Genomic DNA, 21,139 nt, shown 5'->3' on the forward strand with positions numbered 1-21,139 from the left:
CGTCACTGGTCCAACGTAATACGCACGCACACACGCACTTTGCAATCTTCGGCAGGCAAAGCATTCGCGGTCATGCGTTATCCAGAGCATCCGGCAACTGGGCAATTCCGCCGCCACTCGGAGCGCGTGGCGCCATGTTTCCGTAGTTTAAAAATTGTGCGTTGTCGACCTACAGAACATTGGTATTTTTGGTTCTTACTGGCATCAGCTAGTTATGGTTTATTGGTTTATGATTAGAATACTACTACCGAGTCTGAATTTACAGTAACAATAAACAAGGCTGAGCTGAAGGTCAGAGAGAGGGGGAAGAGCAAGCAGATGGACAGACGGGTGGAAGTAATGGACACAGACGGCAAGGACGAGATGGATGAAGAGAGGGGGCTGGAGGAGATGGAGAGAGAGAGGAGGGAGGAGAAGATGAACAGAGAAAGGGGGGAGGAGGTAATGGAGTGAGAGAGGGGGTGAAGGATAGAGAGAGTGAGGAGGACAAAACCAACAGAGAGACGAGAAGAAGGGCCGGCCGAAGTGGCCGTGCGGTTCTAGGCGCTACAGTCTGGAGCCGAGCGACCGCTACGGTCGCAGGTTCGAATCCTGCCTCGGGCATGGATGTGTGTAGTGTCCTTAGGTTAGTTAGGTTTAATTAGTTCTAAGTTCTAGGCGACTGATGACCTCAGAAGTTAAGTCGCATAGTGCTCAGAGCCATTTGAACCATTTGAACGAGAAGAAGGTGATAGACTGAGAGAGGGTAAGGAGGGGATGGACCAAGAAGAGGAGAGGGAGATGGACAGAGATGAGAGAAGGAAATTACGACGCACAGTGTATCCAGTTCCCATACATATTGTAACCTCCCGACACGAAATAATTAAAAATATTATTTGGTTAATGATTCTAATTTTTGTGTAACCTCACAAAAGAAACTTAATTAATAATAATAATAATATGATTCTATTTTTTGTGTAACCTCTGAACAAAATTGGTTCCCATTTAATGTACCCACAAAATTCTTTTCTCATTTAATATAAGCTCGAAACAGAAAAATTCCTAAACCTCATAATAAAAAATAAATTCAGTAACCTGGTAAAATTTGGACGGCAGCAGTGCTGCGTCATGGCCCTGTAAGATCATTCTGAATAAAAAGCAAAAATTCTCACCTCGACAAAGTCGGCAACTATCTGCTGTAACAATAGCTCTTTTCCGGCACAGCTCTGTGCAATGCTGGCCTATACATTTGTTATTTATGAAAGGAAGCAAATGATTTTTCTTTTGCAACAATAGGAATGATCATGCATTGAAAAAAATATTAAATTCTTTAAATTGAAATGAATGCTTGTTATTATTAGGACATTTTTTTAAAAAAATATACATGGGAGTTTTCATAATATTACTAGATACGTGCGAGGCTGCTTTTTTTACCCTATACAATAATACTCGCGCTCCGGCATCGCTGCACCGCCAGCCAACATGATACACCAGACAGGACTGAGAAGCGCAGACAGGCGACTGCTTGCTAGCAACAACTTACTGCTACTGCTACACAGTTCGTACTGCAGTCAACACTGCTCTTTGGTCTCAGATTCTCTTATAGCTTACATAGCGCAGGCAGCACATACCTCTTACATAACCCTCCACTGAGGGGGCAAAAATTTGGCAGCGATGGTGAGTCAATTGGACTTGCCATGAGCAACAAATTTTTCTAAAATCTACTTAATTAACTAAGTTGACAGTCACAGAGTATATACATATATATATATATATATATATATATATATATATATATATGTATAGAACATGAAATGAAATATAGTGCACATGCACTGAGTACAGAACATATCAAGCAATGACAAAATGTATACGCAATGAGTACAAATTATATTAATAAATGACATAAAGGGCATACACACTGTAGTACAGAACATATCAAGCAATGACAAAATGTATACGCAATGAGTACAAAACATATTAACAAATGACATAAAGGGCATACACACTGTAGTACAGAACATATCAAGCAATGACAAAATGTATACGCAATGAGTACAAAACATATTAACAAATGACAAAGTGCATACGCACTGTAGTATTTTTTTGTTACCATTTTACTAGAACTAGGATAGGAAAAGGAAGGATTGCATCATGGTTGTAGCACATTAGGTTGCACATGCAGGGTGTTTCAAAAATGACCGGTATATTTGAAACGGCAATAAAAACCAAACGAGCAGCGATAGAAATACACCGTTTGTTGCAATATGCTTGGGACAACAGTACAGTTTCAGGCAGACAAACTTTCGAAATTACAGTAGTTACAATTTTCAACAACAGATGGCGCTGCGATCTGGGAAACTCTATAGTACGATATTTTCCACATATCCACCAAGCGTAACAATAATATGGCGTAGTCTCTGAATGAAATTACCCGAAACCTTTGACAACGTGTCTGGCGGAATGGCTTCACATGCAGATGAGATGTACTGCTTCAGCTGTTCAATTGTTTCTGGATTCTGGCGGTACACCTGGTCGTTCAAGTGTCCCCACAGAAAGAAGTCACAGGGGTTCATGTCTGGCGAATAGGGAGGCCAATCCACGCCGCCTCCTGTATGTTTCGGATAGCCCAAAGCAATCACACGATCATCGAAATATTCATTTAGGAAATTAAAGACGTCGGCCGTGCGATGTGGCCGGGCACCATCTTGCATAAACCACGAGGTGTTCGCAGTGTCGTCTAAGGCAGTTTGTACCGCCACAAATTCACGAAGAATGTCCAGATAGCGTGATGCAGTAATCGTTTCGGATCTGAAAAATGGACCAATGATTCCTTTGAAAGAAATGGCGGCCCAAACCAGTACTTTTTGAGGATGCAGGGACGATGGGACTGCAACATGGGGCTTTTCGGTTCCCCATATGCGCCAGTTCTGTTTATTGACGAAGCCGTCCAGGTAAAAATAAGCTTCGTCAGTAAACCAAATGCTGCCCACATGCATATCACCGTCATCAATCCTGTGCACTATATCGTTAGCGAATGTCTCTCGTGCAGCAATGGTAGCGGCGCTGAGGGGTTGCTGCATTTGAATTTTGTATGGATAGAGGTGTAAACTCTGGCGCATGAGACGATACATGGACGTTGGCGTCATTTGGACCGCAGCTGCAACACAGCGAACGGAAACCCGAGGCCGCTGTTGGATCACCTGCTGCACTAGCTGCGCGTTGCCCTCTGTGGTTGCCGTACGCGGTCGCCCTACCTTTCCAGGACCTTCATCCGTCACGTTCCCAGTCCGTTGAAATTTTTCAAACAGATCCTTTATCGTATCGCTTTTCGGTCCTTTGGTTACATTAAACCTCCATTAAAAACTTTGTCTTGTTGCAACAACACTGTGTTCTAGGCCGTGGAATTCCAACACCAGAAAAATCCTCTGTTCTAAGGAATAAACCATGTTGTCTACAGCACACTTGCACGTTGTGAACAGCACACGCTTACAGCAGAAAGACGACGTACAGAATGGCGCACCCACAGACTGCGTTGTCTTCTATATCTTTCACATCACTTGCAGCGCCATCTGTTGTTGAAAATTGTAACTACTGTAATTTCGAAAGTTTGTCCGCCTGAAAATGTACTGTTGTCTCAAGCATATTGCAACAAACAGTGTATTTCTATCGCTGCTCGTTTAGTTTTTATTGCCGTTTCAAATATACCGGTCATTTTTGAAACACCCTGTAGCTGCACTGAAAGTCCATATCTTTCTACAGAAGCACAACACCAAGTGAGACAATCTGAAGTTCTCCTCCCTGAAGTTTAATTAGTGTAGCCAAGACACTGAAATGTCGTATTAATATTCCATGATATCATTTTGGTAGTACATTAGGTACACCAAACAGTGGAACCATAGTAACATCTCCATTGTTCAAGGTGGTGGACACCATGATGTGTCAACACCACACTCATTCACCAACGTAGAATTAGTGAAGAAACCAAATATAGTGCTCCATGATAATAAGGATAGACAGGACAAACGTATATTGCAGTAATTTCTGGTAATTAGGTCAGAAAGTGAAGGACATTAAGTCTCATGCTAGTCATCATTGAGAATTACACCAGTCTATCAACCGATTTGACTAATTGTTGCCACTCATCGCCTAGTTACTGAACACTTCTGTACTATGTATGAAGTATTACAGAATAATGTTCATATATTACAGTGAACATTGGCACTCATTGGCCAGATACAAACCATTTTTATACATTATTTAAAAGTGATCATTCAAAGCAAGAGTTAATTAATGGCATACCATTTACATAATTCATTTAGTTATAGTAACCATTGGCACTCATTGGCCAGTTACAAACCATCAGAAATCATCATTCAAAACAGGAGCTAATGAATGGCATAGTATTAGCATAATTCACCTAGTTATAGTAATCATTGGCACTCATTGGCCACTTAAAAACCATCAGAAGTCATCATTCAAAACAGGAGCTAATGAATGTAGCATCAAGCTACTGGTATTCATATATAATAGCATGTAGGTGACATAATACAAAATTAAAATAAGAAACAGGGCATTCATTGGCCAGTTACTAAACATAGCAAGTACTGAACATACAAAACATTTTTCATCATTCAAGTGACATACGACATATTTAAAATAATTATTGGCACTCATTGGCCAGTTACAAAGTATTCTTATATTTTTATAAAACCTTATTCAGTGTTATTCAGAAGTTATCATTCAAAATGAGAGTTAATTATTGGCATAGCATTTATAGAGTATAACAAAAATATTATTTACAGATTTTATTGGCATAGTATTTATGCATTATTACAAAGCATCATTCAGTATTACTTAGAACTCATCATTCAAGTGACATACGACATATTGAAAATGTAACACACTGTCTAATACTCAAGGTCTGTGATTAGAAAACATCATTCAGTATTATTCAGAACTGATCATTCCAGTGACATAGGACATATTGAAAATGTAACATACTGTAACTATTATTCAAGGTCTGTGACTAGAAAACATCATTTAGTATTACTCAGAATTCATCATTCAAGTGACATAGGACATATTGAAAATGTAACACACTGTAACTATTACTCAAGGTCTGTGATTAGAAAACATCATTCAGTATTACTCAGAATTCATCATTCAAGTGACATAGGACATATTGAAAATGTAGCACACTGTCTATTACTCAAGGTCTGTGATTAGAAAACAGCATTCAATATTACTCAGAACTCTCTTAAACTAGTAGCATTATTTGGGACTGGTAATACATTTTTTTTCTTTTTTTTTGCTAGCAATGCATTGCATTGGGATCGATAATTAATTGCTGGGGCATAAAAATATTTGCTTTTCACTTATTGCTGCAAATGAGGATAGGTAACATCATCTGTCATGAGTCAGCTGTAGCAAGGTTATGAAACAAGTAGAGTACATGTGATCACATTCATGAATGACACACACAAATGGGTAAAAAAATGCAAGTACTAGAACATGTTTAATGATTAACTGCTTATAGCATATTAATTTCATGAATAGCTTCTCCTAGAAAAAATACAAAATGGATTATTAAGCTGAAAGAAGAAACGCATATTATGCTGAAAAGTAGTGAACTTCGAATTAACAGGTAATGAAATGTGTACTCAATATATATGTACTCTAGCTGTCCTTTCCAAAACCTTCAGTCATTATACCATGCGACATAAGACATACTGTCAAAACGAACTGCAACAAATACTTAAATAACTACATAGCATTTCTTAACTAATAGTAAATATATAAACTTCACCATTATTCTCATCTGCAAAGAAAAACTTAAAACTGGTGCGTCTAGTGGCCATATAAAATTTATCACTATCATCACCTGTAAACAAAAACTTCATTATTCATATCACCATAACTTCATTATTATCATCACCTGCAAAGAAAAACTTCATTATTCATATTACCATATTCTTCATCATTATTCATCATCATTCATTATCATCTGCAAAAAGACACTTCATTATTCATTATTCATATTACCATTTACTTCATACAACTATTCATAGTATAGAGATCCTTATTTCTAGCATATTTCATCACTAAAACTAAAATGTGTAATTCTGTAAGACAGCCTGCATCAATCGCCTCGTATTCTGAAAGAAAAAGTTAGTTAAGACTACTATCATACGATGTGTATAGTATATTCATGTTAATGTTTGTTAATTCTGATCCATTTACTCTTCGTGACGAGGTAGTGCATCTTCTTTCGTTCATTCCGAAGGTGAAATTCCCATTTCATAGTAATCCAGTGTGGTTTGTTTCATTTATATCTTTTACACGTTATTGCTTTCTGAAAATGATGAACAATGATTAATGTCTTGCTTTTAAATCATATACCCATTAAATAAAAACTGGTTTCTAGTGATATAATTAAGCATACAGCATAGCATGACGGAAAACGTAATTGTCAAAAACACAGACAGTGTGCAGGTGCAAAAATGTACAGAGAGTATCTTAATGCAGTAGCAAAAAATGTAAAATAGTCACGATGTTGAGATATCATAAGGCAAAAATGTCAAAGTCAACTGGTGTTTGTTATATCTTAAAGATTTCATAGTGCATACAAAGAAACAGGAAAACAATCATACATACATAAAAAATGGAAAATGTGCATGGTCTGATGTGTAACGACAAGAAAAGCGACCTGCTAACCTTACCTTGCTGGGTACTTGCCAAGAAAAAATATGATAATCATCAGTAAGTGTTCATATACATATAATTGTATAAGTGGTCATATAAAAATCAGGAAATGGCATTACAGTGTGATAAATCATAAAGTATGTTCATTCAATAAAGGGTTTAGTATTGGAGACATGGTGATTGCCTTTACTTTTTCTGGTTCTCAGAGTTTCGACGTGTACTGCATTGGGGTGAAGAATGCTGCGAATTCTATATGGACCTGCGTATAGAAGCTCAAATTTACTACATCTACTCTTTCCTCTGTTAGATTAATAGTGTATACGCACTAATATCTTCTGTCCAATGTCAAAGTCACGGCGTGTACAAACCTGTTTTTGCTGTCTTCTCCGGCGCTCTGCGGCACGTTTGATGTTGTTCAGCGCAATGTCAATTATTTCATGGTGTCGTAGTCGACGAGATGTAGGAAAGGATACTAATTCTTTAATTTTGTTAGGTGGTTCAACATTTTTCAGTATAATAGTCGGAGATAGCATCGTAGATTCAATTGGTATGGAATTAATTACGTCCTGGAATGAGAGTATTTGTGTGTCCCAATCAATATGTCTTTTATGGCAGTATATTCTACACAGTTTACCAATTTCTTTCATTAATCGTTCACAAGGGTTCGAAGAAGCATGATACTTGGATATATAGATCGGAGAAATGTTTCTTGTTCGTAACATACGTGTCCATATAGCAGATCGAAATTGTGGTCCATTGTCGGAAATTACTTTCAATACATGCCCTACATGAAATAAAAAATGTTTTACAAATGCTTTCGAAACAGATTTAGCAGTAGCTTTGCGTAACGGAGTGAAGGTAACAAATTTTGAAGTGAGTTCAACAGCGACAAAGATGTAGCAAAAACCTCTATTAGTTCTGGGAATCGGACCAAAAATGTCTACAGCGGCCATGTGTCTCAATTTAACAGGTACCATGGGATGTAACGGAGGAATATGTGAAGTCGTGTCTGACTTAGCTTTCTGGCAGATTTTACATGACGCTAAAACTCGTCGAATACGTTTCTCCAGGTTGGTAAAATAACAGTTGTGTCTCAGTATTAGAAAACATTTTCTGGCTCCATAATGTGCGTAACTTAAATGAGTATACCGAATTAATTTGTTAACAAGCTCGTCAGGAATGCATAGTAACCAGTTGTTGCTGTCAGGGTGAGAGCGGCGAAACAGAATATTATTGCGTACAGTGTAATGGTTTCTAATGGTAACATTATTCCTATCTTGCCAAAGGTGTTTAATTTCTTTCCATACGTTGTCTTTACTCTGCTCTTGTGCTATGTCTCGTAATGACTACGAAATGAAATTTTCAAATGCAACTTGTTGAATATACATGACGCTGAAATTTGTTTTGCAGAAGTTGGTTGCGATGTCTTGCTGATTGTTGCTGAGAGAACGGGATAGTGCGTCTGCTACAATATTTTGTGTACCGGGAATGTGAACAATTGTAAAATTAAATTCTTGTAAATAAAGTTTCCATCTGCTTAATCTGTCGTGTGTAAATTTAGCGGAAAGTAAAAACTATATAGCTCTATGATCTGTGTAAACGGTAGTGTTTCTTCCATAAAGAAAATGCCTAAATCTCGTAAATGCCCATACAACACAATGTTTCAAGTTCTGTAACAGAATAATTGCGTTCAGGAGGTGACAGAATGCGACTCGCAAAGGCGATGTTTTTAATTACTGTAGTACCATCTTCTTCAATTTCCTGAAAAGTGTGTACGCCTAAAGCGGTGTTAGAACTGTCGGTGGCAATGTAAAAATTTCTAGTAAGATCCGGATGTGATAAAAGTGGTGCATTCAACAAAGCTTCTTTCAGATTCACAAATTCAGAATGTGCTTGGCTATCCCAGGACCAAATAGTGTTTTTACCCGTCAATTGACATAATCTAGGGGTGTCTAAAGCAGAGTAATGAATAAATTTACGAAAAAAGTTAATTAAACCCAAAAAGCTGCGTAGTTGTTTCTTCGTCGTAGGAACAGTAATGTCACGTAAAGCTTGAAGTTTTTCCGGGTCAGGCGCAATGCCTTCTGCTGAAATTACATGTCCAAGAAATCTTATAGAAGTTTTGCCAAAGTGCGATTTGCTAAGATTAACTGTGAGTCCTTGTGCACGTAAAGTTCGTAATAGTTGTTCAAGAATCAGATTGTGTTCAGACCAGTTAGTTTCTGCAATAAGAATGTCGTCTACATACGTTGTGATTCTGTCTTTAAGTTCTGTCGGAAGTATACTATTCAAACCGCGAATAAATGCTGCTGAAGAAATAGTTAAACCGAACGGTAATTTACAAAACTGATAACAGTCACCAAAACAGAGAAAAGCTGTGTACTTTCTGCAGTTCGGATGGAGCTGAATTTGCCAAAATCCCGATTTCAAATCTAACGTAGAATAAATAGCAGTACCATGAAATTTCTGTAGAAGTTCTTCTAGTGTCTGTGGGCGATCTGTTTCATTAACAATAATGTCGTTGATGTGACGCGAATCAAGTACGAGACGAAGTGAACCATCCTTTTTCTTAACAATGTGGAGTGGGTTTATGTACGGACTAACTGCCGGTTCAATAATTCTTTGGTCAAGCACAGCTAGCAATTCTTTCTTAACTTGTTCTCTGTGAATATACGGAATGGGATAATGTTTGGCTTTAAACGTGTCGTGCTGTTTAACTTGAAATTCATACATAAAACCGGACATAGTACCAGGGACGTTGTCAAAAACTGGAGCTTGCTGTAAAAGAATTTTGCGTAGTTGCGTGCGTTCGTCGTCTGTATTTGCACTGCTCTGTTTAACTTTATCAGAAATCATTTGTATAACGTCATAGTCGGCTTCGTCTGGAGTATTATAGTTGTGTATGTACGTATCTGTGAACAATGTGGAATGACAGTCTATGTTACGTGATGCGGAAATGACCACTGTACGATTAACTGTTTGTTCTTCTACAGATAAAGAGTGCTGAAATTCTAAAGCCAGTTGTACATTTTCATCCTTTAACATTAAATAGGAGTTTTGAAAGTCAATAATTGCGTCGTGTTGTACCAGAAAATTCGTACCTAAAATAACGTCTGTTGTCAATAAGGGAACAATCCAAAAATTTGAGTGAAATGTATGACCTGCAATACAAAATGATAAATGTGTCTGTAATTTTACATCTACTCCTTTACCAGATACTGCTCCTTTTACTTTAGTTTCGCCTAATGGTAACGTAGGATAGGTATTCTCTTTGTTACATTCGTTGAAAGTTTCCTCATTTATAACTGACATAGGTGATACAGAATCGATTACTACCGAAAATTAGGATGATCCAATCTTTACCTCAATGACAGGGTGGGAAATGGTTTTTTGAATAACTGGTCTTTCCTGCAAGAGAGTGTCTCGGATGTCGTCAAAAGTAATAACATTTTCGTGAACGAGATTCTGCGTGTCAAAAGTATTGCTTGCGTTGCTGGAAGATGCAACCTGTACTATATCTAGTCAAATTCTATCTGACGTGCAATCATTTGCGGGAGGATGCTGTGGCATTTCCACTATTTGTACTGTTCTGTTATTTCTTCCTGACGTATTACGTTCGGGATGATATCTACTGTCTGGTTCATTCATGATAATATGTTGTTGCGGATGATTTTGCTGCTGATAAGACCGACTGTTATTAAACGTACGCTGAAAATTGTGACCACTATTTTTACGTCTGTCATGATAGTCATTGCTATATGGCGCGTTGCGATATTAGTTGAAATGATGTGTCTTCTGTACGTAGTGATTTCCTTATTGCTGTGCGTTGCTGTTTGGTGTGGCCGACGCTATACGTGTAGGCGGTGAAACATTAAAGCTTGGTTGACCTTGCACATTACATTGTTGGTTAGGTATGCTAACCGGTTGGTTTTTTTGCTGTTGTTGGGAAAAACCTCTATTGTTACCAAAATGTGTTTGCTGTTGTTGATAATTTTACACATACTGATGATTAAATTTTTGTTTGGTATTAAAGTTCTCGTGGTTGTCATTTCTGGAGCGTCTAATGAAAACTGTCACTTTCGGTAAAATTTGTCATATTGGGTTTTCTTTACACGTTTCTAATCCTAGATAGATCGATAGTTGAAGAGCTGTTTTGATAGATATAAAGGATAGTAGAAGAGAAGGCAGCAGTGCAGAAAACTAAATATGAAATAGCACTACTATGGCTCGGGGCCCTGTGCACGCTACCGCACATATTCATCGAAGTGTAATGGATCCCCTGAGGTCGATTACGCGCTACAATTAAATTTTAGTTTCTGCGTTACAGGCAATGGCGGTGAAAATTCAAAAACAAATTGTTGTATCCAGTCCAATCCTAGTTTCTGTATTACAGGAAATGCCGATGAAAATTCAAAAGCAAATTGTCGTATCCAGTCGAAAGAGTGAATCTGTGTTCTGTCATTTTTAAATAGTTTAAATTTTCTCACGGATAGAAAGTGCTTGTAATCAAAATTATCGTCTCTGTACGTCTGAACAGGTTCAGGATTGTATGAGAATCTATTTGTCTGTGACTGTTCGGAATCTAACTCACGTACTCTCTGTAAATTACCTAAATTATACTGGCTGTGTGAGTCTGACAAATGTTCGCAAAGTGGCGTATGCTGTGATGTGTTAAAGGCTGAAACATTTTTCATTTCTGTCACTTCTTGTTGTAAAGTTGACAATTTTCTACGTAATGTATTACTGGACGAACCTATCTCACTGATTGTCTGCTGTAAATTTTGGATTTCGGGTGTTTGATTAAACGAAACTGGTGACGTATCTTCTGATTTGGTGTCATTATTACTTTCGATAACATCAACACGACTGGCCAATTTATCATATTTTTCAGTCAGTGCTTTTATCTGATCATCGTTTTTAGTATCGCAAGCATTAATTTGTTCTCGTATTTTACGTGTGGTTTTGTTTAATTTCTTAACGTCTGCTTTGATGGTATCGGGATCCTGTATTAGTTCTAATTGTTCAAGTCTGTCGGTCACTGTTTGAAAGTCTACTGTGTGTGTGTCTGTTTTTGTTTTAAGATCAGAGATTTCATCATGCAATTCGGTGTTCAACTGTTTGATAGCATTAATTTCGTCTGATACTGTAGCAATATTGTTGTCTACGTATGTTTTTGCTTTCGTAAACAATTTACGCTTATCTTCCTGTCTCTGTGCAGTAATTGTTTCCATTACTTGTCGCTTTACTTTATTCTATTCCTGTATAAATTTACGGTAACGCGTTTCACTGTTTTGTAGGTGGTGATTAAAACGTTCGTCAATTTGGCTGTTCTGTTGGTCAAATTTCGTGTCTACTTTCGCATTCAGCGTGCGTCAAAGTTCTGCTGACATTAATTTAAACTCGCCGCGTAACTGTGTTGCGTTTTCAGAGCATTGTTTAAAGACTGCACTAATTTCGTCTCTAAGTAATTTAGTAGTGGCTGCATGTGTATTACTTAATTCTTGTGCCACAGATCTAATTTCTTCACTACTGTTCCTAGCACAAGCCTTAATTTCCTCACGTAGTTGTTCTTTAGTATCATGACATTGCACGGCAACGGCTGCAATCTGTTCATTAATTTGTTTAAAGTTCTCATTAATTTGTTCGATCGACCTGTCTTGTTTTTCATTCAACTGTTTGGAATTTTTGTCTAGTTTTTCATTAATTTCATTAATTTGTTGTTTGAGATTTTCACTAAGTTGTTTGTGATTGTTGTCTTGTTCTTTTTTCGACTGTTTAAGACTTTCATTAATTTGTTTATAATTGTTGTCTTGTTTTTCATTGAATTGTAGCGATAATGCTACAACTTGATCCAAGTCAAAATTACTGACTCTATTCTCTGTACTGTGTGATGGTGTATCTGCATGTGTCACGCTTTGTGTAACCATTTCGTTATTCTGTGATTCTTGAAAATGTTTGCTAATCGGATGTGCACTGTTGGTCACTACACCAGAATCAAATAAATCTGACATTCTGATTACACTGTTCATTTTCGTTAGAAAAATTTATCTGTTCGTTACGTAAATTTTGCAAACCGGGTGTGTCAAACTGGGCAGCGTTCATTGTAATGGAACGTGCCACGTCATCAATTGCCGTTAAATTAACAGAGGACACAATTGAATTTATTTGTTCATCATTAGCATCAAAATCATTACTAGTGGTCGGTACGCACTGATTGTCTGTAAATGGAGGATTATCATTATTACACTGAGTGTCGCTAGTATTATCAGTCAAAATATTCGAATCGGCTATTTCACTCATTGCACATCGCGATGTACTGTTCACAGTTTTTCGCGGCATTTTTCACAAATCAAAATTAAGCACAAAATGAAACCAAGACAAAGCAAAAATGGAACATTCACAATTACAACAAAGAGCAATAAATTGCCGATGATCTGTGAAAGAAAGAGTGACAAATCAGTAAATGCGTTGCGCCAGATGCAAACTACATTTAAGTAAATAAGAGCAGATATATGACTACTTCTCAGAGATTCACAAAGAAATACGATCTTGGCCGGTTGTCGCCAAGTGTAACCTCCCCACAGAAAAATTAATGAATAAAGAATGTGATTCTAATTTAGTGTAACCTCTCTACAGAATATAATTAAATATTATTTGGTTAATGTTTCTAATTTTTCTGTAACCTCACAAAAAAACTTAATTAATAATAATAATAATATGATTCTATTTTTTGTGTAACCTCTGAACAAAATTGGTTCCCATTTAATGTACCCACAAAATTCTTTTCTCATTTAATATAAGCTCGAAACAGAAAAATTCCTAAACCTCGTAATAAAAAATAAATTCAGTAACCTGGTAAAATTTGGACTACAGCAGTGCTGCGTCATGGCCCTGTAAGATCATTCTGAATAAAAAGCAAAAATTCTCACCTCGACAAAGTCGGCAACTATCTGCTCTTACAATAGCTCCTTTCCGGCACAGCTCTGTGCAATGCTGGCCTATACATTTGTAATTTATGAAAGGAAGCAAATGATTTTTCTTTTGCAACAATGGGAATGATTATGCATTGAAAAAAAAATATTAAATTCTTTAAATTGAAATGAATGCTTGTTATTATTAGGACATTTTTTAAAAAAAATATACATGGGAGTTTACATAATATTACTAGACATGTGCGAGGCTGCTTTTTTTACCTTATACAATAATACTCGGGTTCCGGCATCGCTGCACCGCGACCGGCCCAGCCAACACGATACACCAGACAGGACTGACAAGCGCAGACAGGCGACTGCTCGCTAGCAACAACTTACTGCTACTGCTACACAGTTCGTACTGCAGCCAACACTGCTCTTTGGTCTCAGATTCTCTTATAGCTTACATATCGCAGGCAGCACATACCTCTTACAATATTAACGTATTAGAAATATGTCCTCTCTCGTTTTTTCATTTAAGCAGACTGACCCACAGCAGAGCGTAGCCAGGAGCGCCTAGTTAGAAATAGAAATCTTCACGAATAGTGCTGTGGCTGCTCGTGCGCTCAAAGTGTTGCTTATAAGTTCGGCTAGTGGTGATGCAAGCGATCCAGTCTACTTGTAACTTAGTAGCTATTCAACTGACGTGACTGGAGTTCACGGACATGTTATTACAACAACATTAAATATAAATGGGATATTTTGTGACGTCACATATGCCGTTGCGCTGGATATAAGACTTGTTATTTATTTCTAATTTCTGCTACCAGTCACAAAGTGAATTGTTTTCTAAGCGTTTTAGTCAGAATGCTCAAAAGTGTGAAAGGTTGCATATTCCTTCGTAGGTATTTCACCTCCATGGATGCAGCTACACGCTCCACAATAGAAAATCTATGTCTTATCTACACACATCAAAAAAGTTATGCAATACCTCGTTTCCGAGAGTTCCGGAATCTGTACAGAAGATTGGAATAGAGATGAACATAAACATCATTTCCGCCCCTTTTATTGCTCATCAAAACCACACATTGCGTGTTGTACTACCATACAGCGAGACCTTCAGAGGTGGTGGTCCAAACTGCTGCACACAACGGTACATCTAATACCCAGTAGAACGGCCTCTTGCATTGATGCATGCCTGTATTCGTCGTGGTATAGTATCCAGAAGTAATCAAGGCACTGTTTGTTGGTCCACATTATCCTAGTCCTCAACGGCGATTCGGCGTAAATCTGTCAGAGTGGTTGGTGGGTCGCGTCGTCAATAAACAGCCCTTTTCAGTCTATCCCAGGCATGTTCGATAGCGTTCATGTCTGGAGAACATGCTGGCCACTCTAGTCGAGCGATGTCGTTATTCTGAAGGAAACTATTAACAAGATGTGCACGATGGGGTAGCGAATTGTCCATGAAGACGAATTCCTCGCCAATATGCTGCCGATATGCTTGCACCATCAGTCGGAGAAGGGCATTCACGTATCGTACAGCCGTTACGACGCCTTCAGTGACCACCAGCGGCATACGTCGGCTCCACGTTAATGCCACCCCAAATCAGCAGGGAACCTCCACCTTGCTGCACTCGCTGGACAGTGTGTCTAAGGCGTTCAGCCTAACCGGATTGCCTCCAAATAAGTCTCCGATGATTGTCTGGTTGAAAGCATATGCGACACTCATCGGTGAAGAGAACGTGGTGCCAATCCTGAGCGATCCATTCGGCATGTTGTTGGGCCCATCTGTAGTGCGCTGCATGGTGTTGTGGTTGCAAAGATGGACCTCGCCATGGACGTCGGGAGTAAAGCTGCGCATCATGCAGCCTATTGCGCATAGTTTGAGTCGCAACACGGCGTCCTGTGGCTGCACGAAAAGCATTATTCAACATGGTGGCGTTGCTGTCAGGGTTCCTCCGAGCCATAATCCGTAGGTAGCGGTCATCCATTGCACTAGTAGTCCTTGGCCGGCCAGAGCCATCCATTGCAGTAGTAGCCCTTGAGCGGCCAGAGTGAGGCATGTCATCGACAGTTCCTGTCTTTCTGTATCTCCTCTATGTCCGAACGACATCCCTTTGTTTCACTCTGAGACGCTTGGACACTTCCCTTGTTGAGAGCCCTTCCTTGCACAAAGTAACAATGCAGACGCCATCGAACGGCGGTACTGACCGTCTAGGCATGGTTGAACTACAGACAACACGAGCAGTGTACCTCCTTTTGACTGGAGCTGATCGGCTGTCGGACCCCCTCCGTCTAATAGGTGCTGCTTATGCATGGTTGTTTACATCTTTGGGCGCGTTTAGTGACAGCTCTGAACAATCAGAGGGACTGTGTCTGTGATACAATATCCACAGTCAACGTCTATCTTCAAGAGTTCTGGGAGCCGGAGTGATGCAAAAAATTTTTCTTTTATGTCCGTATAATTCGTGCCTCGCGGTGTAGGGCGCTTTGCCACGGTTCGCGCGGCTCCTCCCTGTCAGAGGTTCGAGTCCTCCCTCGGGCATGGGTGTGTGTGTCTTGTCCTTAGCGTAAGTTAGTTTAAGTTAGATGAAGTACAGTTTAAGCCTATTGACCGATGACATCAGCAGTTTGGTCCCATACGAACTTACCACAAATTTCCAAAAACTACAATTCGCACATTGTCCTTTATAATTAAAATTGTCTAAACTAATATCAATCTTCTTTCTGAATCTTGTTAAGCCTACAATCATTTATCGTTTTCATGTCATGGTGTGCTAGTAGCTTTTCTTCTTGGACAATACGGCGTGTGGACAATGAAAAGACTAATGTTTTACGCGCGACCTTATTAGGATCATTAGAATCAGCGTGCAAACTCGGACAGAACAAGTGTGGGGGAAGAATCGGCCGTGACCTTTACAAAGTAACCATTGCGGCATTTGCCTTAATCGAATTACGGAAGCCTCGGAATACGAGCGCCATCGCCCTATCTGTGGACTAAAGCAATATTTTGAATGGAGAACAGCGTATAAATTCGCAAAATACTGTCAACATCTACGGCGTGCACGCATCTGAAAATTTAATTTATTACAGTCATAACTGTTCTGAAACAAGAAGTGAGCTACAGCAGTACAGCTGGACCACGAATAAACGCTGAACGCTAATTACAAACAATACTTTTAATGTTGTGAGCGCGTAAGTTGTATTTTGAAAGCAGCAGCCCACTTTTTAAGAATTTGAAATATTTCATCCAAAAAGTGCTTGGCTAATATGTTTTGTTATTTTTAATTTTATTCCCTATGTTTATGCAGAACTTCTCATCGAGTTGCAATACCACTGATTTCACGTAATGTAGCATGGAAAGAGCCGCAGAAAAGAAAATGCCTGTGTGAGGTGGAGGTGGAGCGCGGGCAGTGACACACATGCGGACGAGGAAGCGCGTAGCGTGCGTACCTGACGTGTGGCGTGCGGCTGGCGCTCGCGCGCGCGCTCTGTCGGCGGAGCGGGCAGGCGCGCGTTATCAGAGGCGGTCGCGCAGAGGTGCGCCTCAGTGGCTCACAGACTGGCGCGCCGAGTGGAAGGCGGTCAGTGACGGTGGTTCCGCGGCCCTCGCGCAGTCTGTCTCGCTAACAATCCACATGCGACTGGTGATGTGCGTGCGTCGCGCCGCGGCCTGACAACGTGTCGAGGATCATGGTGTTGGCTTCAGTGGTTGCTGCTAACTACAGTGGCACCACACGCGACTGACGTGCTGGATGCTACTCACTGTGCACACGTGAGTATCCGCACCTGTCCCGCCGGAGATCCGTATCGATTCTGAAGTTTGTGTGTTTCTTCCATTTTGCTTTCCACCAAGGGCGGTCAATGTCGCATGTAACCTTCGAAGAACTTGCCTGCAACATTGAGTTTGAAAAGGTGATTTAGGTAAACTGGCGTCTCCAACTGAAAGTGTCTGTGTGACGTTGGTACCATTTACGTCGTTGTAGTTACTACTGAATCTGACGAGGTTTAAAAAATTGCTTCATTTTGTTTATTTAATTTTTCCCGTAAGTGACTGGAGTACTGAGTATCAACGTTTTGGAACCCGCAGTGTTTTCACAGAAGGTTATCATTTGTCTCCAATGCTACTATTTCAGTATATTGTTCTCATCGTAAAACTTGAGCTATTTGTTGTTGCCACTTGTATGTGAGTTACACGGTTGATGGATGAAGACACAAAATATGACACATGCCATACTTCGTGCAGCGAAGTCTTCACATATTCAAGAAGGCTCTTTGGAACAGCAACTGCACCAGAAGGCTCAGTTCGTGGAGAAGGAACGGCAATTGTGGATGTGAATGTAATTTTACTTTCTGTGAGCGTTCTTGTGTGTATGTGTGTGTGTGTGTGTGTGTGTGTGCGAGCAAGAGACAGGGACAGAGAGAGAGAGAGGAGGGGGGACAGTGGGTGAGCCAATTAAGTAGTGCAATTACGGCGGATCTGAAACATGAGCGGAATGGAGTAAGGGACCCGGAAGACAAAACTGCGTAGTTTGGCGATGCCTCTCACATAGCAGCAGCATTGCGTCGTCACGCATGTCTGCTGTATCGCTGAACAGCAATCATGTGCCACGAAAGGCGCCAATGTTCTTTGCCTGTGACAGGATGCACCAGTAGCGTACTTCTTTATGAGTGAAAGAAAAATATCTAACACTGAATTACGTTGGACTACAATTATTAGGTCATTGTTGCCGGCATCGAAAGGTGAAGGAGGTACGGCGTACATGCCTGTTAAATCTGTACAGTACTTTGGTTATGATGTTAAATCAATTTGTTTCCCATATTGGCGAAGGATTTGGTTTGTACGTCTCAAGAAATAGATGCCATTCCTTACATCTATTTCACCGATTAAACTTCAACTCTTACTAATATGAGGTACAAAATTTTTTATGGTATATCATTTCAGTGGCCTCGACAATATACATCTCTTTATTTCCATTGAAACTGAATAATGAAGTAATGTCTAACACAAACTATGCGAGCAGTGTTTTAAAAATGCGCTATACGCGATTTTGAAGCTGAACAATGGAACATGCAACGGCATTGCTCGCGCTTCAACAAAGCGAGGCGGCGCCACAGGCGGAATGTTTTGAAGCCAAGTTGCCAGCCAGCAGTGGGAGTGCGCTTTGCACAAGTAATTACAGTTGCTTAGAGGAGTTAACATTAATTAGCACGAACATGCCTCTCACCTGTTACCTTTGAGAAGCACACCGTCAAGCGGCCAGCCATTCAGATAAAGAAAGAAGGAAATCGGTCATCTGCCAGGTACTGGTCATGGCTCGGTATTGCCAGACATTTGGTCGTACGACCCACATTACCGAATGGTGTGTGAATTCCTAAGGGACAAACGTCTGAGGTCGTTGGTCCCTAGACATGCACACTACGTAAACTATCTTACGCTAAGAACAATACACACCCATGGCCTAGGGAGGACTCGAACCTCCGGCGGGAGGGGACATTAACGAGTGAACAACTTTTGCAAATATGTGAAGTGCGAGATGAGCTGTCAACCGATTGATTATCGTCAAATATGGTGTGTATTCATAAATTTCCAGTTCTTTTTTACTGAGCTCGATTTGTTTGAACAATGTACCCAATCTTCACCAGAAAAGGAGTTCCTTGAACAGTTCACTCCTTGCTACCTGATATAGTCGCATCCCTATTATTATAATTTGGACTGGTAGTGGAGTGGGTGAGGGGCTCATTTTATCAACTTTCTCGAAAGCGAGACGTGGCGGATTGTAGGAGGTCGAACCCTATCAACGTGTCCTGCTACATAGACCAAGTTACGTATTTACTATCCGTCGTCCTGCCGATGTAAATTATTTCCCAACAGTCTTAAATGATGCATAAATACTTTTCGTAGAAGAGCCATGGCAATGAATACACATGTGGGAAGAAAGGTTTTAATATATACTTCTATAGCCCCATCGATATGAGGTAAATTTAATGTACGTAGCCTCATTCAAATTAGTAATGTAAGCCAAGTGTCATTTCCAGACACTAACCGTACCGTATTCTAGTTCGCGTTCACGAACGAAAAGCCTTTCGTGTTCACGATTTTTACCACAACTCGCGAATGATGGAATTTCAGAAAATCATATCCAGATAAACATGATCAGTAGCACTTCTTAACTCATTATGAAGATACTTTCTTCTGAATTTGTTGTATTTTAGTGGACATCTACTAAGAATCTTCGAAGAAAGTTAATTATTAATTCTTCATGAAAATTATTATGATCAATATACTTGTTCATGTTAATGGTTTGTTATTTGTAAATTATTCTTGAAAATTACTATGATTAATATGCCTGTTCAGTTCGTTTTCGCTTAATGGAGGAAGAGAGGTTAATGTTGTGGCGTCTCATACACATCTACAAAATTAGAGACGGATCTATAGTTAAAATTCAGGAGAAAGAGAAGAAAGCACTTTCGTGCCGTTTTAGAAGTATCGATTCCATTGGATTGATTTACAGAAACCACAGAAAACCTAATCTGGCCATTCGTAAGGGGACATGATTTTCCGCTCATTCCTGGGATGAATCTAGTATCTTAGGCATTGCGCTAACTCGGGCGATTCTTTTCGTAAGGTTGAACATGTATGAAAAAGACCTCATGCATTGTATTTTTCGTTTGATTTAAGGAGATTTAATACATGGTACTTTTCGTTTCTGCGTGGTCCTGGAGACAGGCGGTTAGTGCAGGCAGCGTCTTTGCCTGTTGTAGCTATGAGTTTGGAGCTTAGCACTCCCTGTGTGTAAGAGCTGCACGTGTGCATCTGGGCAGACGCGACACGCTCCGTGCTGCCTCGTAAAGATAGCGGCGGCAACGCACGGCGCCACGTTCTGCCCGCGACCTCTCGCCTGCGCCTGCGCCGCCACCTGCCATAAACACTCGCATTCTCCAACTCGCTGCATATAAGTCATTATTTGAGTCACATTTAAATGTGATTCGGTTTACGCATTGGTAATTTACGACAGGGAGCGACTCGTCGTGATTCAACACGTGCCTCGCAACAGCGACTTTCTTGCAAGTGCTATCTGCAAAGAACGGAAGATATTTTTGCGTCAGCGTGGTTACTTACTACCGTTCATTTCCCTCTATACACTTCGTACATGTCATCTAAGGACAGTCATTTTACTGTAATTCCAAGTGTCACCGACGTCGTCGTACTTTTACACTGTATCGAATGAAGTAGGGGCCCTTCAGTTTAATAATTCGTCGATGTCATTATGGATGGAACGCAAACTCGGACTGTACAAGGATGCGCAGGAACCAAAAGTGGTTTTAATGAACCATTCCAGTACCCGAATCAAGTGGTTAACGAAGCGATTAATTTTAAATTTGAAACTAGTTCCTTTACCGCTGCCACATCGCGGTCTGTACCTTTCGCTAGCAAAGGCGATAATTCTATCAAAACAGTTTTCAAAATGGTGTCCGAATCCAGACGACCTTCCCGATTTAGTTTTCCGTCGTGTTCTTCATCACTTGGGATGAATGCTAGG

The 21,139-nt window shown here is 39.9% G+C and overlaps 1 protein-coding gene and 1 long non-coding RNA gene across 2 annotated transcripts in view; one reads left to right on the forward strand and one right to left on the reverse strand.

Moving 5' to 3' along the window:
• LOC124794827 overlaps positions 1-21,139 on the reverse strand; it is a 261,987-nt gene that overhangs the window by 182,211 nt on the left and 58,637 nt on the right. The window lies entirely within an intron of this gene.
• The window catches only part of LOC124794819 (fibroblast growth factor 8-like), a 164,999-nt gene continuing 161,066 nt past the window's right edge, over positions 17,207-21,139 (forward strand). Inside the window, exon 1 of the mRNA XM_047258481.1 lies at positions 17,207-17,370. Within this exon, the coding sequence (XP_047114437.1) occupies positions 17,351-17,370 (20 nt within the window). The 5' untranslated portion in view covers positions 17,207-17,350. The remainder of the gene's footprint in view (positions 17,371-21,139) is intronic.

Source organism: Schistocerca piceifrons, chromosome 1, assembly GCF_021461385.2.
Source record: "Schistocerca piceifrons isolate TAMUIC-IGC-003096 chromosome 1, iqSchPice1.1, whole genome shotgun sequence".
Classification (NCBI taxonomy): domain Eukaryota; kingdom Metazoa; phylum Arthropoda; class Insecta; order Orthoptera; family Acrididae; genus Schistocerca; species Schistocerca piceifrons.